General features: G+C 41.8%; 1 protein-coding gene across 7 annotated transcripts in view; it reads left to right on the top strand.

Moving 5' to 3' along the window:
• The window catches only part of THADA (THADA armadillo repeat containing), a 329,917-nt gene that overhangs the window by 240,268 nt on the left and 62,905 nt on the right, over positions 1–26,744 (top strand). For all 7 annotated transcript variants that reach the window (XR_005784245.1, XM_040453897.1, XM_040453899.1 and 4 more), the window contains one exon: positions 9,462–9,556. Coding sequence is in view for 6 of the 7 variants with exons in the window: in XM_040453897.1 (XP_040309831.1) it covers positions 9,462–9,556 (95 nt within the window). In the remaining variant the exon portion in view is untranslated. The remainder of the gene's footprint in view (positions 1–9,461; positions 9,557–26,744) is intronic.

Here is a 26,744-nt window from a genome sequence, read left to right on the forward strand (position 1 = left end):
GGCAGGAGCGCTTCTTTAGGCCTTGCTTGGCCTCCTGGTTCTCTGCCCTCATACTGAGCTGACTCAGCCCTGGCACTTGTGTCCTGCGTGGCCAGGCTTCCGCCGCCTCCAGGAGGGCTTTTGGGGCATGTGGACTGGTCTTACATGAATAGACCAAAGGAGCAGCTTCAAGAGAAACCCTTCAGAGCCTCACTGTCCTTCCTATCCCCTGTGCATGATACCCAGGCTTCCTTAGCGATAGGATTGGCCCGCACACCCCTAGAAATAACATTTTCCCAAGCAGTTTGGGGTACTTATTCCAGGGCTCCCTGCCTGAACCCAAAGCCCCTGTGTTTCTGGGTGACCACAGGGAGGGTCACGTTGATAGGGACTTGGGGAACGGAAAAGTCTCTAACCTGCGTATGCACTTTGTGAAGTTGAGTAGAGGCAGAGTATACTCGAGGTTAGCAGGTCTGGGTTCTGGTCCCTGTTCAGTTCTAAACCAACCACGCGGGGCTAGCCATTTTGTTTGGGACTCCATTTTTATCTGTAAAGGGGGAAGCTGTAACATGATGGTGGGAAACCGATGAGGGCAAGGAAGGATGTGGTGAGAAATGGGCATGAACGTACAGAAGAGCTGAGCAAATAGAGGAAACATCTATTGTCAGATAATTAGGTCTTTATCAACATAATCAGCCAGGTTGAAAATGGGCCTTTCTGTTGGCCCTTACAGGAATGGCTGTGCCTGGAGCCTGGCTTTTCACCAGACTGGATACAGGACACAACACCACAGCCTGTGGCTGCAAACCAAAATACTCTCCTTGTTTGGCATGGTGTCTCACTTTTCATCTGATTGTGTTTGGGACACATAGATATAATTTGTCTAAAAAACCTTGATTCTATTCTTAGTTTTTGCCCTAATCTTGGGCAGGTCACTTGAGCTATATGAGCTACTTTGTTGATCTGTAAAAAATGGGAATAATAATGCCTATTTTTTTCTTCCCTCTTAAGAATCTTATAAAGTAGAAGTATTTTTTGAAGACAAAACTTTTAATAAAAGGTAGTTGATATTATGATTATCATCATTACTATTACCAGGGATCATTTCCAAGTGTGTGCTTTGCCAAGTGCACGTTAACATAGTTCTGTTGACTGTGCTGTTGGAAATTCTCACCTTGTGATCTACATACAGACTTCTCATGCAGCTTCTTGAAGTTTTTATTCACCTTACTTATTTATCCTTTTTAATAATCCTGGGGAGAAGGTAGGGTTTGAAAAGAAAAGGGACTTCTGTTAACATTTTATATAATAGCTGAAGCTATATATCCTCCAAGCCCCAAACTGTACAATAAAAGTTTTCTTGGATACTACTTTTTTCCCATAATTCCTAGCACATCGCTTATTAAGTTATTAACCAGCAATTTCTCTGGCAGCATATTAAACTTTACTTTTAAACAAGTCACAGAGGGGGGGAAACATGCATCTCTCATAAAAGGAATAAAAAACATACACCCTCTAAAACGATTTCCCCAGGCTTTGAACAAATCCCAAGCCCCACACAAGGTCTCTTTTTCCTCATTCTCTGCACATAACTTGAGTGTTAGTACATTAATGAGAAAAAGATGCCTAATAGAAAGATGGAAAAATATGAGGGCCTCTGGGGGGGTGTGGGAGGCTCCCTGGGGGTCCTCTGAAAAGGCAGGTGAGCCTTAATGGAGGGAAAAGGCAAAGCCTTGGCCTTGAGATTGCGGGCTTCCTCTTGAGCAGCAGTTTTGCCAGGGAAGCAGAGGCAGCTGTGGCCTGGGCCCTGACCTACGCAGTGCCCTGGTGCCTTCGACAGACTGCCTGTGCCTTGTGGAGTGCCTACCCAGAACCCCGGTAAAGTGGTTGGGGCCCTGTTTTCACAGATTCCATTCCCCGGAACAAAAGCTGCTTTTCCAGGGGAAGCCCCATGTGCTGTGCAGCGCAATGCTGGAAGCTGGGGCTCACAGCTCCTGGTCTCTTGCTTTGGGCATGGCAACTCGGTCAATTCCCTATAAGTTGGTCAACCACCAGAGCAGGGCATGAAGATGGCTTCACTTTAAAAGGAAAATTCAAGTAGGAGGGCTACAGGGCAGCCTCTACGTGTGGGTGTGAGTATAAACACTTGCAAAGCTCCGACCAAGGAAGGCTGGATGGAAGCTGGAGCGTACCATAAAAATGCAGCTCAGCCGTCACACCCCCTCAGGGGAGGGCAAGGTAAACGAGCAGCCCTGGGTAGCCAGCCAGATCCTGCGTGCTGCTGCCAGCTGGCCCTGCATACAGATCTAAATTCTGGATGTTACAGTGGGGGAAAATAACTTGTTTAAAAATATACATTCTGCAATTCATGACCATTTGGCATCTTGGTTTAAACAAATCCCCTATTGTTCCTCCAAGAATGCCGTGTGATGGTTGCTTGGCTGGGGGCTGTGGTAAAAATGGAAATCAGCAGGGAGAGAGGGGTTCTTTTTTATTTAATTTACACTTCCACATTTATATGACTTAATGTGGCCTGCATCAAAGAAGTACCTCCTGGCTCCTAACCCATAACAGCTCTTCCTTTTATATCCAAATGTAAGGAGAGGCAACTCTGGTCCGTGGGCAGCTACCAATGCAGAGACATGAACTGCCTAGGTTTGCAAAGATGGCCAGGGGGATCTCTGGGAGACCAAAGGATGGTCAGCAAAACACTGTGTCAGGTCGCCCATTCGGATTGTCCTTGGAGAGTGTTTTCTGATGGTTAATTAGGGAAGGTTTTCTTGGAGGACAGGCTTTGAAGTGAACTTTCAATGAAGGACATGGTGTGGCTGGACATATGTCACTGGGGAGATTGTAGCAGGATATGGGAGGATGTTCTAGACTCTTTTCTCCCTCTCCCTCTCCTACCACCTCCTCTCTCTCCCTCATTAGTCTTCTCTTGCCCCTCCCCCCACTTCTCACCTGCCTTCTCTCCCCTTGCTCCCCACCTACTTTTTCTGGTTTTCTTCTTTCCAGCCTATTTTGGGCCTGATGGTGGTCCCTGGGATATTACTTCATTAACACCCTGGCTGGCTCCATGGTAAGAGGCTGCTAGTGCTTTTTGCTCATTGTGGTTGAGAGCAGAAGCCGTCTGAATAGGAGTGAGGCTGTGTAGGGGCCAGCATTAGAGCCCGCAATGGGTTGTGATGAGCCCCAACTAGGACTCGAGCTCCAGAGTCATTTTAAGCCATCATGCTTGTCACCTGCACCTGTCTGACTTTCTGCCCTTCATTTGTCCCTGCATGTGGCAGGCATGTTCTCACCATTGTATCTGCTCCAGTGAGCTCTCCTCCCTGGATTCCTTCTTCCCCTTCCCGAGCCAAATCCTCCCGTGTCTCCAGACCCCCTCCTCCATGACATTCCCTCTGATTGTTTTTTTATACCATAAGCTCTGCAAGATCAGAACTTTCTCCTCTCCCTCCCTTTCTGTCCCAAGTAGGATATCCCCCATGGTACTCAGTAAATGTTTCTAGATTAATGAGGTTAAGTCATGAGTCTGATTAGGCTTCTGGGGGAGTAGTTCCCTGGATATTAGAGTGATCTCAGACCCTGACTCTGTTGAAGTCCAGATACAGTCATTTGACTTAGAGACCTTAACAGACACTAGCAGTCTACAGCCATAACAGATATTTCCAGCCCTCTGAAGATGACAGTGAATGCTTCTGGGAGAGCGTAGTATGCCCAAAGTGAACTGTCTGTCCCTTCTAGGGGGCCCACCAAAGCTTCACACTAGTGAGTGGGGATCTCAGCTTTCCAGCATGGATTGGGCTGGTGGAGTCCCACTGGCAGCTTCAACCCTTTGGGGCTTTTGAGTTCTGAAAGGTCACTCCTAAGCTCTCCCACTGGGTGTTTCACTCATCCTCTATGATTTCCTGTTGTCTTCCCCTCCCATGTCTCCTTTAGCATTTCTCATTATTCTCCAAACATGTCATGTGTCTTTGGACATGCTGCTTCTTCTGCTGGGGTCACTCTGCCCATGTTCTGTATCCCAGGCTTCTCATTCTCCAGCTTTTTGCCAAGTCACTTCCTGACTCACCCAGGAGGACTAGGCAGGTCCCTCTTCAACCATCCTTAATTTTTACTCTGTCAAACCCTTCTTTTGGGCCACCCCTCATACTCTAATATGATTGGTTGTTTGTTTCTCCCACTAAACCAGTGGCTTTCAAGATTTTTTGACAATCACTTGAAACAGATAATTTTACATATGACCTAATGTGTATGTGTACTGTGTCTATGTGTGTATATATGTATACACACATGAATTCTTGCATAGTTTGAGATTGTGATAATATTTATATAAGACATGAACAGTCTGTTTAAAAAAAATGCAACAGAGAGGAAATTTATTCAAGTTGTAGCATATTTAGTTTCAGGAATGTTTGCTTTCAACATATCCACCATCACTTTGGATACCAAGCATAACCCTGTTGAATCCATTCAGTATAATGCGGGGTGGTTTATTACCTGGAAGGGAAAAAAGGAGAACAAATCAATCAGTGTTTTTATTTAAAATAATTGCATTTCATAAATTATTGACTTCTAACACCAAAGGTAATTTATTAAAAACTGATCCCGGGCAAGGACTTTATGGAAACAAGTGAAGGAAATAGTGCACCTTGATGAACTCTGATTATATTTTCCTCCTCCCTTCCCCTCCCTCCCTCCTTCCCTTCTTCTTTTCCTCCCTCTCTGTCCCTCTTATCCTCCTCCTCTCCCTCCCTCTGTTGCCCCAAATCCTCTCTGTTTCCCCTCCCTCCTTCCTCTTCTCCTTCCCCTCCCTTCTTTTCTCTCTGTTATGCTGGTCACCACTCATATGAATGTTGATTTCATAATCAACAAAATGGGTCATAACCTACAATTGAGAACACTATTCAGGACTCTAAGTTCCTTGAGGGCAGTGACTATGTCACTGAATCATTTTATCTTCATATTTTCAAACCCTGGCACTACTGAGAGCTCTCAGTAGCCTCTCAGTTAATGTTTTCCGAATGAATGGCCCTCAGTTAAGAACCTCTGTAGCCACCGGGATTCCGGAAGGGACAGGAGAAGTGAATAATTTATCTCAGACTTCCCAGGAACTCCTGCTGTCCTCTAGACACTGGGGCCATTGTGGACGTGTCTGGGGAGCCCTACTCTCTCCGCCCTGCGTTCTGCCTCCCCCCAATTTCCAGGAGAGAGGGCAGGAGGTTTAATGAAGTGCAGAGATTTCCCAAGGCAGAAATGGATTAATCAGGTTCTCAGGTGGTTATTTGTCAAGGGACAAATGTTTAAAAAAATAGAAGAAAGTGAGATTCTTAACAAGCCCTTTGTTCGATTTTATATATGTAAACTTGGTCCTCCTAGTACCCAGGTCCTGCTGCTCCTTCCACAGCCTCCGTTCTGCCGTCTTTCAGCCCATCTATTAGACCCTGACCATTTCTGATTTTTTTTTTTTTTTGAACACTCTAAATCTCTATTATACCATACCCCATGCCAGGATTTTTCCATTTGGGAGTAGAAAAAAATCCCCAAGCCCACCAAAACCCTGTGGGTTGGTTTCCTGTCCAGCTGGCTTGCTGTTCCCTGGGATTTTATTCCCATCATCAAAGTGGCTTCACAGACCGAGAACAAACCTCTGGCTCACCCTGAACTCACAGTGTACCATTCCCAAGTCCGAATAAATACCAAGTAATAGTGAGAGAAAGAAAAAGACAACACAATTATTTTCCTGACCCAGAAGCCAGTTCAGAGTGAGGCCCAACTCTAACTCCAGACAGGGATATTATGTGGCTGTGATTGTGGCTGAGGCTGTGGCCATGGCTATCCTTGAGGGTAGAGCCAAGAACAGTGGACTCTAAGCCAGAATTTTTCTCTGATTCCGTCTCAGAGGAAAAGCCAAGGATGGACTCCTTTGTGGCCCCGACCCTCTGTTTCCTGGAATCCAAAGCAGCAGCATTTGAGGGAGTCCCCCACAGTCTCGTTGGCTGTGTCAGACCTGGCCCAGAGCCTCTCTGTTATGGGGGCAGAGTGGTCCCGGAAGTGTCCCAAGAGTCCAGCAAGGTCGACAACCGGTGCCAGGTCCAAAAAAGATACAGAGCACTTCAACCAGGCATGGAGCCCTAAAGACTGCCTACCTTTCCTCTACTCATTTAGAAATTTTAAAAAAATACATTAACTTAGCTAAAAATATCATGGAAACTAGGCTCCTCATCAAAGTTGAAAATCAAACCAGCTTTCCAGAAATTTCCCTTTATGGTTCTGTATGGCTCCACCAACAGGAAAACAGCCAGGATGAAAAGCTATGACTCTAAGGCCATATGGGAACAGGCAGTGCATTTTTATACTAAGAAGCACCCAGTTGGAATGAAGTATCCTGTGTCCTGAAAGCCCAGCCTGCCTTATTCTTGTTCCTACTTTTCAGCACATTCTCTAATCTTCCCACCCTGATCTTCCCAGGTCTGGGGACAAGCCAGACTAATTCCTTCCCACGTCTGTTGCCGCCTCTTAGAATGCCCTTCCCTGTCAACTTTGTCTAGCTAAATTCTTCCCATCTTTCACAGCCCGGTTGGAATTACATCTTCATAAACCTTTTTCATTTCTCCAGTCCACCTTGATGTTCTTTCTCTTAACTCCTTACATCCTGTCCCAAAGTTTGCCGTTATTTTTGCCTCCATAACTGGACAGAATTCTCTGAGGTCAGAAATCATCTCATGTACCTCACTTCCCAGGACTTAGCTCAAAGCTAGTGCTTTGAGGGGATTCCATCTGCTACCTGCAGGCCACTTACTCAGCCCTGTGCTACCTATCTAATGATTCATTAACCCCAGCATTGGCTCTTCTCACTTTCTTTCTTCAGTGCCCCTTTTTTTGGCAGAGGGAAGTCCTACCTGTTAAACAGTGGCAACACTAGAATTGCAAATTATACCATCAAAGAAGTTTTCATAAGTTGGGCCTTTCACAGGGAGTAGAAGAATAAAGACAGGAAATTAGAATTAAGAGAACTGGGGAAAATGAGATAGAAACAAAAGATAGGGGGAGGATTAGGGAGAAAAATTCCAAAAAGATAAAAGTTTTAAGCAACAACAACAAAAAATGGAACTGTAAAGTACTATAAGAAAATGTGGGACAATTAAAAAAATTTATATAAAATTTATATAAAAGTGTAAAACCCAGGAGGCATAAATAAAAATACTAATATATTTGGCTGTATAGAATTGAACATTAAATTGCAAAAAATATATAAAGTTAAAAGACAAATGATAAACTGCAAAAACATTTGTAACACATGTGACAAAAAGTAGATTTCCTTAATATACAAAGAGCTCCTATGAACCAATAAGGAAAAGACCCACAACATAACGGACAGGGGAGTTGAAAACATTACATAGAAAAGGCAATTCAAGTATCTTTTTTGAAAAGCATATGAAATGATGATCAATCTCACTTATAAGAAAATAATTGCAACTTCAAATGATGAGATCTTGTTTTTCACCCTGGCAAAAGTCAAAAAGTTTAATAGTGCACTGTGTTGGTCAGGTTGTGGGAGACTAGAATTCTTACATGTTGTTGGTGAAAGTGTAAATTCGTATAATCTTTTCGGAGAGCATCTTGTCAAAATCCATCAAAATTTTAAATGTGCAAATACCTTGATTGATCTATTCAGCTTCTAGGAATTTCTCCCCTGAGTACTGATTTATATTTACAAAATTGATGTACATATATATTCTTCCTTGTTTTTAGCCAAGTATCTTAAACAATCTGCATTATTCCAAAAGGGGATTGGTACCTCTGACAGGGAGCAGTCTACAACCATTTAAAAAATGAGGCAAATCTCTGTTTTTAATGGAATGATATCCAAAGTATAGAAGTGAAAAAAAGTAATGCCTAGAACTTAGCATATAGTAAACCACTATTTCTGTAAAAATAAACAAGTGGGTAACTATAGATAGATGCTTATAAATGAACAGAATGTCCCTGCAAGGACATACTGAAAATTAGTAATAGTGGTTGACTCCAAGGAGCAAAATATGAGTAGAGGGCAGTGGTTGGAAAAGAACTTAATTTTCACCACATGCCCTTTTATGCTGAATTATTTTTATGCCACGTGCACATGTTACCTATTTTTTAAAGCTCATTAAAAAAAGTAGCTAGGTGCAGGTATGAAATTAGGCCAAATGTAGGGTATACATATAAGCCACGGGTCATGGTAGGGTAAGAGTCAGAGCGAGCAGATACTATAGAGGAAGCAAGTCAGTAGGACAGAAATGAGGCGGGTCAGCAACAGAGAGACCTTGACACAAAATAGTTTTGTTTTAAATCATAAGTATCTGACTTGCTTTTCATCTGTCAGCCTAGAATACGGGCATTTTGGGACAGAGTAGGGAAATGGTAAAACTGTTAAAATGCAGGGAATGAGAAGGATGGGTTTAGGGGCCAAGTGTATGGAATCTCACTGGCAACATCCCTGTGCCATCCCATGATCTTAAGTTGGAAGCAGAACCGGACGGGAACAAGCACCGATGGAGCATGTGCCATGACCAGGCAGCGAGGCGGTGTTCTGGTCGCTGTGCCACCTCGGAAGCTCACAGTGACTTACTCTGTGGTGATTAGGGTTCCCATTGTACAGGTCAGGAATGTGATTCAGGTTATAGGAGTAAGCAGCAAAGCCAGGATTCAAACCCAGATCTGTCCCTACTGTTTTTACTACTTAGGCTGAATTATTAGTTCACCAAGGAGATTGGGGCCCTTTTCATGGTCAGTCTGAACTGAGGCTCAGAGCCAGGGGACCTTCAGCACTGTTCTCAAAAGAAAGTGTTCATTTTTCCTTTTTTTTTTTTTTTTTTAATCCAGACCCCTAAATCCAGGCCCACGTTTTTCCAGCATGTGATTCAAAGAGTAAAGTGAACTCCACATATTGAAAGAAGAAAAAATTCCATTTATTGGGAAAGGAATGTCTGTCGCAGTGTTTGTTAGCCCTTCTGTGTGTTTGTTTTTCAGCTGGTTATTTTAAGTCCATAGGTATGGTTTGTCCTATGTGATTGCAGTTCTCCTTCTCCAAAATGCTAAGTCAGTGATACTCGTAACCAATGATTTCCCCCCAGATCTGTCCACTTAAGAGGAAAATAATAGAATATAATTCCCTCTGCCAATCTCCTTGTTTTCAAATAACTAGGATAGGATATTGGTTTTTGTTTGTTTTCAGTTCGTTTTATTTGGAACCAGAGCATAGAGTTTTATCTGTTCTTTACATGTGTATCCCCAACCTCCACCATATGCTCTAGGATTTCATTTCCTCACTTGACTTACTGACGTGTCTTCACCATTGGTGATTATGTCTTTTTTAGCACTCACCGTAACTCCGTAAGCCTCATGATATGCCTGTTACAAAATACCTTTTTCTCTTCTGTGACCCAGGCCTCGGGGAGAGAAAATATCAATTTATCTGCTGTTCTTTACCTTTCTAGGCAAAATCCATGTTTGGTGACCAGAGCTGTATATATTGATATTCTCTTCCTGTTGACTCGCTGCCTTGACAAACCCACAAAAGGCAACCAGCCAGGTATGATTCATAGTTACATCATATTTTGGAACAATTACGGATCTTTGAAATACAGGTGGGGTTTCGAGTGGTTGTACCACACACTCCCCCAGCTTCTACTTTTGTAAAACTAACCACACATCAAAATGAAACATAGCGTCATATGGCTACCTCATAGAAGCTTCTCAAGGAAACCTGTCCTTGTTTAGTTGGAAGTTTGCTATTTATTTTCAATTTGATCATTCAGGAAAGAGTTTGGACTCTACTCAGATGCCCTCTGTATTTCAGACACCTTGGCTTTTTTTCCTCTTCCATGCATTTTCTTTGGTAGTTTGTGATTTTCAGTAACTGAGAGTCCATTCTGCTCCATTCCGTGGACCTTACTGAGCTGGGCTCATTTGATCCTGGAGCCTGCATACCTGAGACTCTGTCTCAAATTTGCCCTTCACTGCTTTAAGCTCTGCCTTGAGGTATGTTCCTTGGTCAAGTATGTTTCCTGGTATGGGGCCCCAGATCCATATTACAATTGTTCTATTTTAATCATGATTCACAGAGTGGTTTTCTTAAAATGGAGAAGGGCAACTCCAAATTTAAAAAAAAAAAATTTTTTTTTGATGTGTTTATATAAGAGGCTGCAGGAAGTGCTGTACATGAGTTCCAGGCCACAGACTGAAACTGATTTTCATCAACACAAACTGGAATGCAGGGTAATGAGCCTGCAACTGGTTAAAATCAGCCTCTTCTAATTGATTAGGCCTGTCTAAAAGAGGCTACAATTACAAAGTCACATTCTGAGTACAAGCAGGCCAGGCTTTTCCTCTGTTACATTTAGTCTGTCAATGATTTCTTGTCTTCAGTAAATATATTCAGGCTGTCAGAGTCCGGCTCTGTCCATATGGAACCCTGTTCCCAAATTCAAACCAATTTAAATTGCTTTGAGGGGGAGGTGCGAAACCATCTCACCCAGATCAATGTATATTAGCCCACAAAGCCCCTGTGGCCATGCAGAGGTAAGAAGAACCTGCCTGGGCTTTCATCAGCTCCACATCCCTGCACAGGGGGAGCTGTTGTATCCGTTTGGTAGAATAGGATCATATAGTTTTATAGTTGTAAAACGGGCCTACTTTATGCCTCTTGTCCCAGCATAATTATTAATGGTGACCCCCTTTCCTCTTAACAAGTGTACCGGTTTGCACAATAAGTTATAGATCACCTTCGCTGTAGGAAATCCCAGGGTTGCGCCACCATATTTTACACTTGAACTCGGGTGCAGAGATTATAAATTGGGTGTTACCAAATAAGTTGTTTTTGGGTTTCCTCTATTTTTATATTTCAGTTCCAAATTCCATATAGCTTTATAATACTTCTCTGCTTAGTAGCTAAAGGACTTTGGCGGTGAAAGAGTTGCTCACGACTAACAAGTCCAGTCGTTAGAGTGGTTGACTGTAATCATCAGTTTATTTGGACTAAGTTTTTCTTGATGTATTAGTACTTTTATTCCTTGTCCGGAGGGACATTCCTTGAATGTTTTGGAATTCCCTACTCTGTTCTCCAACCACCACCCTTTATTGATGGCTGGTCTCCTTCAGGAAGATGACATTGGCCTTTTTTGAGCCATCCTTCCCTCCAAAGTCTTGCAGTATTTGGAATTTGTACCCCAGTTAAATGTGGTCACAAGCTGTGGTTTATTACTCAACAGTATTGCACTTGGATCGATGCACCATCCCTCTTCAGGTACTTTGCAGAGTAAGATGCGTGGGGGTGGGTACTCTTGCCCTTATTCTGTTCTGAAAGCCATAACCCTAACTATTTTATCCTGCACTGCCCAATATGGCAAGACTCCTGAGCACTTGAGATGTGGTCCATCCAAATTGGAATGTTTTGTAAGAATAAAATACACACCACATTTCAAAGAGTTAGTATGAAAAAAAGAATGTAAAATTTCTCGTTAATTTTTTTATATTGATTACATGTTGGAATGATAATATTTTTGATATATTGGGCTAAATAAAATGTATTGTTAAAATTAATTTCACCTGTTTCCTTTTACTTTAAAAAATGTAGCTGCTGGAACATAAAAAATTATATATATGGCTCATGTTATATTCCTAACAGACAAGTAAGGATTTTTTCCAGTCCTTTGGTGTTTGCCCACATAAGCCACAGATGCGTGTGCATGTCTGTGTCTATCTGTATGAATGTATGTAATCTTATAGTACATTCACACAAATAGTACTAACAAATTTTCCTTCTTTGAGGATGGAACTAGATTTTTAGAACTAACCAAATGTCAAATGTGATGGCAATTAAAGTGGATGGCACTGTTTAGGATAAAAACAAACTATGAGCTTAAAGTAATGAAATCTATTCTTATGTGTTTCGTAAATTGTTTCCAAAGGCAGTTTGAGCAACAGCTAAATATATCACCAAACAAGATGATCACTTATTTGGATGAGTAGACTACAATATGATTTTGAAATAATGTCATGACATTATAGTGTTACCTTGCAAGTAACTTGAAAGAATGGATCGTGCTGTAGATTCCTTGTCCCCCAGCTAAGTACATAGCAGGCCCTAACTATGAGGGTTTGTTATTAACTGATAGAAATGCAGAGTTTTCCTCAGTTTTTAGAATAATAACAATTGTCATCAAGATACAAAGTCTTATTTAAATTCATGCATCAGTCAGATGTAAATTTATTTTCTGATTCAAATGTTATGTTTATATCATGTGTATGTTTGTAAATGTGTGCATATCTACCTCCATTATTAGCTCACGAAGCTGAGAGTAAGGGAGTATATCATTTAGGCTCTGAAGCCATATCCCTGGATTTGAATCCTAGGTCTGCCATTTACTAGTTTTGTGACCTTAGGCAAGTCAATGAACCTCTCTGAGACAGTTTTTCTCAATTGTAATTGGGGGTGATAACAGGATCTATATCTTAGACTGGTTTTCAACTAACATATGTAAATTCCTATGTGTAGAATGTGCTTTGCATCACACAGAATAAGTGCTCAATAAATATTAGCTACTGTTAATATTATTATCATCATTATCACTAGCTAGAAACATGCATCTAATCCAGTACCCTGCAGCCCCTCACTTTCACAGCTCTCCTCTTATTTTAAACATCTTTGAGAAAGAAGAAATGCCTGCTTTCCTAGGAAAATACTGAAGCATGGCATACCTGGGACAGAATGTCAGGAAATCCACTTGATTAAGGATGCTCCTGCCCCTCTGACTGATTCAAAAAAAGGGTCATTTTTGTTGTTGTTCATTTATTTCTTTATTCATCAGAAGTGACATGTTGGCATCAGACTCATTGAGCACCTGTAGCTGGAGATACACATGCATATGATTTGGGCTTGTAAGTAGGCACAGTAGGGTTTGCAGGTATTACAAAGGAAGTGTGTGTGGGATACATTGGAAGCACCAAAGAATGGAAAGTCATTTTTTTTTTAAGCTTTTAAATTTATTTTGAGAGAGAGAGCATGCACACACAAGTGGGGCTTGAGAGAGAGAGAGAGGGAGAGAGAATCCCAAGCAGGCTCCATGCTGGCAGCACAGAGCCTGACATGGGGCTCGATCCCACGAACTGTGAGATCATGACCTAAATCAAGAGTCGGGCACTCAACCAGCTGAGCTACCCAGGCGCCCCTGGAAGGTCATTTTTTCTTGGGAAAGCGGGGAGACTTCAGTTGAGCTGAATTTTGAGGGTGAGTAGAGATTAACCGCATGGTCAAGGTAAAGGTGGGCATTATAGACAGAAGGAAGACCATGGCCAAAGCCACAGAGACACGAGTCAGCACAGCCTTCAAAGAGCTAGGACAATGACCAGAGTATCAGTTCAAGACCAGGCAGGTGTGACTGGAAGGGAGGCTGCAGAGGCAGGAACTCAATCACGAAGGACCTCATAGGCCAGTCTGAGGAGCCTGGACTTGACCCTGTAGACAAAAGGAGATCATTGAAGGACGTAAGACAGAGAGTGGCATTGTGTGGTTTTTTAAGACAAGGAGACATTTCCTTCTTTGCCCTCGTCCTCATAGAATTCTTAGGACCCTTATGAACCAAGTTCCTGTTCTCACTGAAAAAGAATGTAACTGAAAATCCATTAATGGAATGTCAGGGGGATTTGTCCAGACCTTGTGATCATCGGCACTGGGGGTCTAGGAGGTGGGAGTGGGGAGCAGAGAACCAGACTGAAGTTAAAGGCAGCACAGTGCTTCAAAACACTTGTCTTAGAATGGCACCATCATGGGAGTTTCTTTCTCTTATTTTCCATTTTATGAATCTTACACACCATGATTCTGTTTTATTCATATGGGTGTATGTACTTGCATTTCAGCAGTACATGAATCTAACTGAATCTTGAAAGTGCTTAATTATTCCGAAAGAAGTGAAGTAGTATCAGTTTCAGGGAAACTTTTTTTGGTTGGAGAAGGGTCTGTCCATCTCCTCTCAAACACTATTCTGTACGTGACCTTGGAAAGCTATTTCTATCTCTGAAGTGTCTCAGAACCACATTGAGGGGCTGGGGCATAAACAATGAGAAAAACAGTGAGGGGGAAAGGCAGAGAAGACGATTAGAAAAGCTTAAGATAATGATGTGTTTTGTGTGATTCAGACTTTTATCTTCATGCTTCCCCAGCCTTTGAGGTTTCCTCAGCCATTAACTAGGTTTTAAAAATTCCAGATCTGGGGGTTTTGTTTTGAGTTCTAACGTGATTTAAACCCACAAGGACGCTCTGTCCCCTGTATTCTTTTTCCTCTTCTGAATCCATCTGTCATCATTCGTATGCATCAGTTTCCTGCTAGAAAGAAAATTATAGTCTCCAGTTGGAGCTGGGGGGTGAGGAAGAAGAGGACTAACTGCCACAAGCACTTCGGGGTTGCCTTGCAGGCCTGGGCAGGGATGGGAGACAGAGCTTTCATTCTCACTGGAAACCCACCTTCAGTTTTTCCTTCTCAGGCTGGACATTTTCCATCCTCCTTCCACAGAGTATAAGTGATCTCAAAAGGCTGTTTCCCTTCCCCTGAAATGTATATAGGATATCCGGCATACTCTTGTCCTCAGGAAGCATTTTCAATACCCTCTTCCTTATAGGGATCATCGTAATTTAAAAAAAAAAATTTTTTTTTAACATGTATTTATTATTGAGAGACAGAGAGACACAGAGCGTGAGCGGGGGAGGGGTAGAGAGAGGGGGGAGACACAGAATCCGAAGCAGGCTCCAGGCTCCGAGCTGTCAGCACAGAGCTTGACGCGGGTTCAACTGTGAGATCATGACTTGAGCCGAAGTCAGACGCTCAACCAACTGAGCCACCCAGGTGCCCCGGGATCATCATAATTTTTGACCAACAGCTATTGAGCGCCTACCACCATGCCAAGCACTGTGCCAAGCGTTTTGTGTGCATTAGTAAGGGAGGTACTAGTGGTCCTTCGTGTTAGACGTGAGGAAACCTAAGGCACAGAGAAAACCGGCCAAGCGTCTCATGTGTAGTGAGACAGAAGAGCCTGGCTCTCCAGGTGTCTACTCTGTGGCCCCGCAGCCCAATCGGGGCCAGAATTAGGACAATCTCTACCTTGGGGAGGAGTGCCCTAGAACCCTGTTGGTTGTTTTGTCTTCCCATTCCTCTTCCTCTCTTGTAGAACCCCCAGGCCTTAGAGAAGGATCCCCTCTATAGGAGTTTCCAGATCATAGGCTTTCATGGGGATTTTCTTGCCTCATTTCTGTCTCTCCTGTGCCAGCAGTATATGCAATAACATGAGAGTGTACCGGGGACACAAGCAGTTACTAGAAAGAGAAAGCTTGACCGCTCCCAGGCAGCCACCTGCCCTTTTTCCCTTCGCAAGTGGACCTACGGCCACTACATGAAGCACTTCCCAATTCCAGGCTGCTGGTGACTGCGTTCTGTGGTTCCTTTGTTAGTTGAGATTTATAGTTCAGATCTCATCATTCCGCCAAATGCAATAAACATTTTGTGTTACTAGAATGTAACTTTTATTGTTATTATTTTTCCTCTAAATGCCTAAAAGTGACCAGCTTATGAGAGTGAAGTCAGAATCCCTAAGTAGTCTAAATGCCAAGTCAATGTGCTTTGTAGATCAATGTAAGATTAGAAGACAGGCTCTCATGTATTACTGCTTGTATTTATATAATGGAAGTTAGGTAATGTAAGCACTCCCAAAGGCCAGCTTAGATGTTGATGATGGTCAAATGCTAAAATCTGTGACAAGTATTCAACAATGCCTTGTATTTGTACCACCTGGAACGTGAATAATATATGTGTGACATGAATAAGTATAAGGTCAATGATTTTTATGACATACTAACTTCCTTTACTTAAGTTCCTGGGAAATATAGCCAAACAATTACAGAGTATAAAAACATTGGCAACTTACAAACACCTGCTTTGATTATTTGGTCTAATTAGGTTAAATTTAACCAATCCCATCTGAACAAATTGAAAACAATTCTTATCTGTTCCCTTGGTCATGCACTTTTATCGGTGTTGGATGCAGATGTGTTTAATATGACACAGTTGGTGCTGTTCTCTCAGCTCTGGGTGGGAGATAAAAGGGAATTGAGAACATATTTTTAAAGTCTTCTGGGGACTTTTTATTTCTGGGCCTACAGCTATGAAATTTCAAGGAAAAAAAAACAGGCTTTGTTGTCAATAAATTAGTTGCTTTTCTCCAAAACACTAAACTGTCATCTGAATGGTTGCTTTTGCCAAAAGTATCTTTCCCAGGGAACAGCGAGCTCCTAAAATAAGCAGATGATTCTAGCTGCCTTTCGGAAGTCAGAATAATACAGGATGTGTTATTAGATTGCTAGGTTCATGTGGTGTTTACCCCTCGTTAATTCCAAGCCTTGGTGCTGAGTACATAGGCCCACGGTTCTTAGAATTTTAGAGTTTCGAGACCATTTAATCAGTAGGTGGAATGGAAACTATAGCAATTAAGTGACTTGCCCAAGGTCACACGGCTAGTTAGTGAAATAGTCAAGCTTCCCTGGTTCCTGGTGCAGTGCCCATTTCCATGACCAAAATTAAGAGCCTCATAGTAGCGTGAGTTGGGCCGAGTGTCTAGACCTGTAACGGAGCTATGTCATGAAACCTTCTTACCCACATTTCCACCCCAAGAGTAAAATACTGTTCAAATGAGCAACTGGGGTCTCAGATAATCTGTGATTTCAGTTTTTCTCTGCGTTCCTATATTGCCCCACTCCAACAGCCCTCATCACAGATAATCTGTGTCCATTAAACTAGTTAAGCAAATTGTTTTTGAAAACTTATTCTGGACACTTCATATAAATGGAATCATACAGCATGTGGCCTTTTGTGTCTGGATTCTTAATGTTTTCAAGGTTCATCCATCTTGGATCATGAATCAACACTGTTCTTTTTTTATGGCAGAATAGTATTCCATTGGATCAGTATACCATGTTTTATTTATTCATTAGTTGATGGGTTTTGGGGCTGTTATAAACAATACTGTTATGATTCATGCACAAGTGTTTGTGGGGATGTATGATTTCAGTTCTCTTAGGTATTGACCTAGGAGTAGAATTGCTGGGCCGTATGCCAGCTCTAAGTTGAACTTTTTGAGGAATTGGCAAACTGTTTCCAAAGAGATTGCATCAGTTTACATTCCTCCTACCAGCAACGTATGAGGGTTTCAATTTCTCCACATCCTTGATGGCACTTGTTATCGTCCATCTTTTTTATTATAGCCATCCCAGTGGGCATGAAGCAATATTGCATTGTGCTTTTGATTTGCATTTCCTTTATCAAAGGCTAGTGATGTTGAACATACTCTCTACTGCTAACTGGCCATTTATTTATCATCTTTAGGGAAATGTCTATTCAGATTCTTTGCCCATTTTTTAAAATTTAATTTATTTTTTTAATTTACATCCAAGTTAGTTAGCATATAGTGCAACAATGATTTCAGGAGTAGATTCCTTAGTGCCGCTTCCCCATTTAGCCCATCCCCCCCTCCCACAACCCCTCCAGTAACCCTCAGTTTGTTCTCCATATTTATGAGTCTCTTCTGTTTTGTCCCCCTCCCTGTTTTTATATTATTTTTGCTTCCCTTCCCTTATGTTCACCTGTTTTGTATCTTAAAGTCCTCATATGAGTGAAGTCATAGGATATTTGTCTTTCTCTGACTAATTTTGCTTAGCTTAATACCCTCTAGTTCCATCCGTTTGCCCATTTTTAAATTGGGATATTTGTCGTTTTATTCTTGAGTTGTAAGACTTCTTTATATATATGGATATTAATCCCTTATCAGTTATATGATTTACAAATATTTTCTCTCATTCTGTGGGTTGTCTTTTCACCTTCTTGATAATGTCCTTTGATGTATAATTTTTAGTTTTGATGACATCTAGTTTATTTTTTCTTTTGTTGGTTGTGCTTTTGACATCAAATCTAAGAAACCATTGCCAAATCCAAGGTCACAGAGATTTGTACCCATGTTTTCTTCTTTCTTCTAAAGACTATATAGTTTTATCTCTTAACATTTAGGTTTCTGATACATTTTGAGTGAGTTTTTTATTTGGTGTGAGGTACAGGTCCAGCGTACCTCAGGATTGCGTGTGGCTATCCATTTATCCCAGCACTATTTGTTGAAAGACTTTCATTATCCTTTCCCCCATTGAATTGTCCTGGTACCCTGGTCAAATAATCAATTGACCATAAATATATGAATTTATTTCTGGACTCTCAATTCTATGCTATTGTTCTACATGTCTGTCCTTATGGCAGAACTATACTGTCTTGATTTTCATTGCTTTCTGGTAACTTTTGAAATCAGAATATAAATCCTCCAACTTTATTCTTCTGTTTCAAGAGTTTTTTGGCTGGGTCCCTTATATTGTCATAAAATTTTAGGAAGTTTGTCTGCTTCTGCAAAAAAGGAAAGAAAGACTAGCTAGGGTTTTCATAGGTATTGTGTTAAATCTGTAGGTCCGTTGTCATTACAACAATATTATGTCTTCAGGTATTCAGATCAGAATACAGGATGTCCTTCCATTTGTTTAGATATTCAGCAATTTCTTTCAGTGACATTTCTTTCATGAACGCCTTTTGTTAAATAATTTATTCCTATGCTATTCTTTTTGATGCTGTTGTAGGTGGAATTATTTTCATAATTTCAATTTTAGGTTATTTGTTGCTACCATATGGAACTATAGTTGATATTTGTATATTAATCTTTTATCCTGCAACCTTACTGAACTCATTTATTAGAATTTTTTGGGGCTCCTTAGGATTTTCTATATATGAGATCATGTCATGTGCAACATAGTTTTTACTTATTCCTTTCCAATCTGGAGGCCTTTTATTTATTTTTCTTGCCTAATTGCCCTGGCTAGAACCTCCTGTACAGTGTTAAATGGAAATGGCAAGAACAGACATTCTTGTCTTTTTGGGACCTTAAGGAGAGAGCTTTCTTCACCAGTCAGTATGTTGTCAGCTGTGGGTTTCTCATAGATAATCCTTTAACAGGTTGAAGAAGTTTCCTTCATTTCTAGTTTGTTGTGTCTTTTTACTGTGAAAGGGTGTTGGATTTTGTCAAATTCTTTTTCTGTATCTATTGAGATGGATCATGTGTTTTGTTTTTTACTTTTATTAGTATGGTGTGACTCATGACTTTTTATTGCTGAGTAGTATTCCATTATATGTATGGTTTATATTAAATCACCAGTTGAAATACATTTGGGCATTTCTACTTTTTAGAGATTGTGAAGAATGTGGCTCTGAGCATTCATGTAGAAGTGTTTCTGTGGGTCATGTTTTTATTCCTGTTAAGTAAAACCTAGGAAGGTGATCACTGGGTTATGATAAGAATTACAAGAAACTGCCAAACTTGTTTTCCAAAGGGGCGTACCACTTTGCATCGCCACCAGCACTGTATGAGAGGTCTAGTTGTTCAACACCCTTACCTAGACTTGGTATTATTGTCCCTCTAGTAGTTCTTCTATACATGTATATTTTTGGTAAAATGTCTATTCAAATCTCTTGCATATTTCTTTTTTAAGTTGAGTTCTCTTACTGAGTCTTAGAGTTCTTTATTCTGAATATAAGTCCTTTATACAAATAGATATTTTCTACCTGTCTGTTGTTTATCTTTTCATTAACAATGTCTTTTGAAGAGCAAACATTTTGAATCTTGATGAAGTCCAATTTATCAATTTTTTCTTTGTTTTATGCTTTTTGTGCCCTAGTAAAGAAGTCTTTATCTATCCCAAAGTCACAAAGATGTTTGCTCATGTTTTCTTCTACAATTTTATATATAAGGTTTTACATTTAGCTCTTTGATTGACATCAACCAGATTTTCATGTATCTCATGAGATAAGTTGAAGTTCTCTTTTTCATTTCTAGCATACAAAAGGCCAATTGTTCCAACACCATTATTTCTTCAAATATTTTTTCCAGCCCTTTCCCTTTTTCTTCTCTTTCTGGGACTCCACTCAGATGTGTATTAGGTCACTGGAAGTTGTCCCACACATCACTGATGCCCTGGCAGTTTTTTCTATCGGTGTTTCGTTTTTGATAGCTTCTAATTCATGTCTCTAAATTCACTAGTCTTTTCTTTTGCAGTTTTTAATCTGCTGCTAACTCCATCTAGTGTATTTTTTTTATTTCATATATTATCTTGTTCAGCTCTATAAGTTTGATTTGTGTCCTTTTAATATCTTTCATATTTCTCTTTATCGTTTTCCATGTTTCTCTAGATTCTTGTCCATATGTAGCATGTTTATAGTAGCTGTTATCATATCCTTGTTTCTACTTCCATTATTATTATTGTTACTTTGGGGTCTATGTTTATTAATATTTCTCCCAGTTATGGGTCAAATTTTCCCATTTTTTTGCATGCATATAATTTTTTACTGGTGCCAGACAATATTAATTTTATGTTGTTGAGTGTTGGATTTATTTTATTCCTTTAAAGTGTTGGATTTTAGGGATGCCTGTGACTCTTGATCTCAGGATTGTGGGTTCAAGCCCCACTTGGCCATAAAACTTAGTTAAATTAAAATTAAAAAAAGTGTTGGACTTTGTTCTGACATATGGTTGTTACTTAGGATCCATCGGATTGCTTTTGGATCCATGCCAGGGCCTGCTTTTTTTTTTTTTTTTTTTTTTTTCCTAGAGAGAGAGGGCATAAGTGAGCAAAGGGGAGGGAGAGAGGGAGAGGGAGAGAGGGAGAGAGAGAAAGAGAGAGAGACATGGGACTCGTGTTTTTATCCAAAGCGGGTGTGGATCTCACCCAGAGCGGTGCATGAGCTCACAAACTGTGAGAACATGACCCGAGCCGAAGTCAGATGCTTAACCACGGAGCCCCCAGGTCCCCCAGGGCTTGCTTTTAATAAGCTCTGTTTTGGCGGGTCCAATCTGAAGAGGAGCCTTTAGTTTAATGCAAATGTAGCTCCACTAACAAGACCTTTCTCGGTCTCTACCTGATGCCCCATGTATTACAAGGTTTTTCTACTCTAACTGGTGAGAGCATGAACTACCAGGAGCCGAGCTGAGCTTCCAGAATTGTTGGGCCCATGGCTCTCACGGTTCTTTCCGCAGCCTCATGGAGTTTCACCCCTTGTACATGCACATCGGTGTTCAGCAGAGACTCAGTAGGTTGCCTCTGCAGATCTTTGTTTTTGTACAGATACCTCGTCTTCACTATTCTGACCCACAAATTCCAGCTGCCTCCCCAAACTCAGAGCTTTCATCTTCTCCACTCAGCAAGATCTCTGGGCTCTGGGGCTCCCCTGCTATGGAAATTGCCTCTAGGTAGTAGTCTGGGGCAGTGGTGAGGCTTACCTTGTTTGTTTGGTCTCTGAAGGATCACACTGCCCATATCTAATGTTTATAAACAGTAATTTGTCACATTTTGTCCAGTTTTCTAGTTGTTTATGGCACAAGGGCAACTCCTGTAACAGTTAAACCTTGGTGGCCTGAAGCAAAAACCACTTGCATCACTTTGTTTTGAAACCTCTTGATGCGTCAACTGTACAATGGGGCTAATATGCTCTGAAGACCGGGGTGATGAAGGTCACATTAAAAAAATATATATGAAAACTTGAAAAGTTATGTCCCAAGAAAGGAAAAAATCCAGTGTTGGAAGAAAAGCAGCTATCAGGGAGGGGAAAAAAAGAAAAGAAAAGAAAAGCAGCTATCAGCAGTTAAAACTGATAGCAAAAACAAAGAAATGCATCATCTCATCCAGAGCAGGAGACAAAGCTTCTGTTGGTCCCATGGCCAGGTACACTTACTCCCAGGCTTACCTCCGTTGCTCATCTGGCAGAATGTACTTAACTTCTCCCTCCGTGATGGGGCTGGACTTCACGCTAAATAGCATAGACTCTGTTGGATCTGCCAGCTCTGCTGTACCTCACAGCATCATTCATGTGGGTGTTAGTCCGCAGCCCAGTAGTGCCAGAAACTTCTTGAGTCTTAGAGTCAGTTTCTCCCAGAACTGTGAACTGTGGCACCTGCAAGGGACTGAGATAGGTGGTTCTGGCTTCTCTCTTATCCCAGGAGACAAGACAGAGGTAAGCCCCAGTTACTTAAAGGAATCTTCCCAGCTAGCTACCTCCTTTCAAGTTGATTTCACACTGTATCTCATTGCCTAAGGATGGAACAGAAGCCCCAGGTCTTTTGTGGGGAAAAGGCAGATCTAAACAAGGACGTCTAGAGTGTGATGCTAGGGAAATTCCTGATTTCCTAATCTTGTCCTTAGTAGCCAGTCACTGACAAAGAACCAGAAGCGCTGTTTGCTCAGAAGTAATTTTATGTTTGTGTCTTTGGGTTGTCATGTGTTTATCCACAAGTATTTCCTGACTTCCCCCTTGTGTTGGACAGGGGCCGATGGGATGGTGGGTGGAGTCCAGAAGTAAACCTTGGTCCCACCCAATGCCTGATGAGCTCATTTTTAGCCCAAATCCTTTTAGAGATCACTCCCAGAGCAGTCTCCCAAGCACCCTAAGCACAGGGACTAGGTTTTTATTTCCATGGGTTGACAAGATAGTCTTCAGATGGTATTCTCAGAAGCTCATCCTCCTTCCACAGCAGCAGATAAGGAATTCTGTGTTTAAAAAAAAATACATGCCTTTGAGAATATGCTGGGGGCAAGGGAAGGAGGGAATATTTTCAAAGGGACGGGTAAACAGGGCATAAAGGGGTTCAGAGACCTGGAAACAGAAGTAGGCAAGAAATAAGCAGCCAGCACCAGTTCATGGTGTTTCTCAAGACAAAGTTAGTCTCCAGATCCTTCCACCAGGTCATTCTACATGTTGGTTAGTGGAGGGGCCCCCGGGGTCAGGATTACAGTGCATTGGGAGACACAGAGGATTAAATCCAGGAATGGAATTTCCCTTCGATAAGGAGAAGCCAAGATTTATTAAATCAGTTGATTTGTTGTTGTTGTTGCAGTTCCTATGGTTTCCTTTTCTCCCCAAATATATATATACTTTTTACTGACAAATTGCGCAAGGGGATATTAACATGCACAGAGTGTACAAATTGTCATCTGTGATTATTTTTAGAACCAGTTTGTCAACTGTTTGAGGTAGGAACTTTTGTTGGATCTGACTGCAGATCTCTCTGACCAGAGCTACAATCCTTTGAAATAGAAAACACTGTCCATGTTGCTGTGAATTAAAAATGAAGTCTGCTTTGTATTTGCTCACGCCCAACTTTTCTAAGGAAGCTGGAGATTCTGGGAGAAAGGGGGAGGATCCAAGAAACTTTAGAACAGTTCCATCTGCAAACTTTTCTTGACCTACTGGTACCGGAGCATTCAGAGCCTTTTCAGTATGTGAAAGAGAAATCTATTCATTTGTTCCTTCATTCATTCATTTGAGGCAGAGGCAACAGCATGTGCAAGGTCAGGCAAAAGAAAAAAACTTCTGATTCTTAGTGGCAAGTGACTACCACAGTGACATAATCAGTATCATTGTCATTTACACAATATCGCGGTAAGGGACTTATTCCATAGCAGTGAAACCATTTTTTTTCTGTTTGGTTGGCCTTTTCAATCCTGGGGATCCTTCCCCCCTTCATGGGTACTGAAAGCTAGCTACTTAGAAGTAGAACAGGTTTAATGTGATTACCGGGAGTTTGGCGTCCCCTATAACCATCTCTGCTGGGCCAAGGAAGTGCTGTCTTGGGGCCAGCACACTTACTCTTTCTTTCCTATTTTACTTGGGCCAGTTCAACACAAAATCAGGCTATCTGGATTCATGACTTCACAGTGAAGGCCAGGAGCTTTTGGCCAAACACTAGATGAAGGGGTTGACTTATGATTAGGGGCCGTGGTGTTCAAAAACAAACACCAGTAAACACTAGTCACACACGAATTCAGCATGGCGGCAAGGTGTTTACACCGCAGGAAGCGCAGATGATCTCAGATGGGTGGAGACAGTGGTTCTTAAAATGTGGTTCCTGCATAGCGGCATCAGTATCACCTGGGAATTTGTTAGAACTGTGATCTGGGGGGCCCTGCCCCAGGCCAACTGAGTCAGGAGCTGTGCAAGAGAGCACACTAAAGTCTGAGAACCTCTGGTCTGTGGGAGCAGCACAACCACCCTTCCGGGAATGTGTTTAGTGACTGGGGTGCCAGGTGAAACTGCCTTCTATTTTAATTGTTATTTTCCGATCTATCTGCTGAGTGCTTAGAGTTAAATTCGCCTAAATTAAATGCTCCTATGGCGAAACTCCACTGTATCCATAATTATGTAGCAATGATATCATCCCATGTTTTTTTTCCCAGAAGGTCCTTATTAAAGCTATTTAGATTAACATGCATCTTTTTAAGATTATGTTGATTTTTTTTTTTTAAGAAATTTTAACAGATCCATATGAGTAGCTCAAAATCAAAGATGAATGACCCACAGGCCTGCCCTTTGGGGCTAGGCTCCTCCTCTGGGGAGAAGACAGACTTCCCTAAATAATAAGACAGGATTTGTGACATAGGACACTGACTGTCCCTGCTCAGAGTATGTGCTGCAGGGTGCCTGGGTGGCTCAAGGGTCCAACTTCGGCTCAGGTCATGATCTCATGGTTTGTGAGTTTGAGCCCCACATCGGGCTCTCTGCTGTCAGTGTAGAGGCGGCTTTGGTTCCTCTGTCCCCTTCTCTCTCTGCCCAGCCTCTGCACTCACTCACTTGCTCTGTCTCCCTCTCTCTCTCAAAAACAAACTAAAAAGTATATATATATATGTGCTGCTTTTAAATCCTCTTTCGGCACCAGGTTGATGTTAGCACCCTACCTTGGTTAGTTTGAAATGCAGTTAATTTAGCAATCTCTAGTCATGTTGCAGACAGAACACTGAAATCTGCAGCTTGCCAAAGAACCAAGAACTGCTAAGATAACACATCAGAGATTACCAGAGGGAATTGTGTGAATGGACCACTGCGCTCCTTCACACAGACACTTTGCTCGCTGTCCCAAGGGACAGCGGTTCCCTGCGGTTCCCCCAGAGGAGACCTCTGTTAGGGTTGTCATGCTGTCCAAACAGATCAAACTCAGGAAACTGTTACCAGCTTCTCCAAAACTACAGTTCCCTTGTGCTGCACCCTGGTGACGCTTTCATAATAAAACTATAACCAAATGATATTATGGCAAATTTTTCTTAAAGCCAAATGTCTTTAAAGAATTGCCCTTGGGGGGACGCCTGGGTGGTTCAGTCGGTTTAAGCCTCCGACTTCAGCTCAGGTCATGATCTCGCAGTCCGTGAGTTCGAGCCCTGCGTCGGGCTCTGTGCTGATAGCTCAGAGCCTGGAGCCTGTTTCGGATTCTGTGTCTCCCTCTCTCTCTGACCCTCCCCCATTCATGCTCTGTCTCTCTCTGTCTCAAAAATAAATAAACATTAAAAAATTAAAAAAAAAAAAGAATTGCCCTTTATGATGCCACCATGGGTTTGCTACTTTTTTCAGTGTTAAGATAGCCTTTCTTTTATGAAATGATGAATAGATGTTAGGTTTTTAACATCCTTCCTTGACAAGATAAAAAGCTGGCAACATATACCAGTCTGTCACATTGTTTTAGACATTTTCTCGGTCCTTGGATTCCAAACTTGGGGAATTTAGCACAGCCGGAGGTATTACCCTTCCAAGTGAATCCAGCATTAAGTCATGCCTTTGAAGGCTAGAAATACATTGCTCTAAAGAAACAAAAAGTTAATTTCAAAAACGAAATCAAATTGGATGTTTAAAATCAGTCACACATACTTGGGTGACTGCACTGGTGAGAAAATCCAAAGACTTTCCAAATAAGGAGGGCTGGAAAAAACTCCCAATTAATAAGTTTGAAAAAATCATCTAATTTATGAAAAATAAGATGGGGCCATTAAAGGAGGGACTGGACTCTTTCATGGGAACACTTGGCTTTCCAAGAAAGATCGGAAGGAAGAAACCCAAAGCAATCAAAATTGAAATTGCAAACAGAAATGTTATCTTCCAGAGGAGAGAGGTGCTAAACCTCAGACTGAGGCACCCCACCGAAGAACTAACCTCAGTTTTTTGCATGCTGTGGATAATAGTCACAGACAGAAATGGAAATAAGTACCCTGTGTTGACCTAGGCTCTTAAACGCACTTGGTAGCACAGGACACGAAACCGTGCTTGGCCAGGGAGAGGTCCCAGTTGTGAAAAACATTTGGTGGACTCTGTCTTACCTGCTGTGGGTGCAGAGCTGGTAAAGCAGGAGCTGGCAAGCCTGGAAGAATTACACTAGAGTCACCCAGGTCCCTTTAAAACCAGGCTTGCCCCGGCCATGTAGTTAAGTGCCCCCTGACCTAGGTGTTTTTCTAAAGCTCTCCAGGTGAATTGAACGCACTTCCTGGGCCCAGAAGCCACTGGGTCGGAGAGGAAAGCAATACGTACCTCTTCTTTAGTCACTGCAGCTGCTTATGTTAAAGTATTGGTCATCTCTAACTCCAGCCTCCTGTTGCAGCTCGAGACGCCCTCAATGTAGGCCCAGGGGGAGAGGTGGACTGTGGTCCCCATGTAAGCGGGAACCCCATGAGACCAGAGCCTGGTCTTTCTATTTCACCGCTACATCCTGCACCTAAAACAACCTGTACCCTGGGAGCCAGCATTGAGGCCTGCCAGGGGCCTTTATTCCAGCACTTGTTCATTCTTTTGAATTCCTAGTGGTTTCCCTCCTTTGATGTTTTTATTTGTAAGAGGAAAAGG

This window comes from Herpailurus yagouaroundi, unplaced genomic scaffold (assembly GCF_014898765.1).
Source record: "Herpailurus yagouaroundi ecotype Mexico unplaced genomic scaffold, PumYag 210, whole genome shotgun sequence".
Taxonomy (NCBI): Eukaryota; Metazoa; Chordata; class Mammalia; order Carnivora; family Felidae; genus Herpailurus; species Herpailurus yagouaroundi.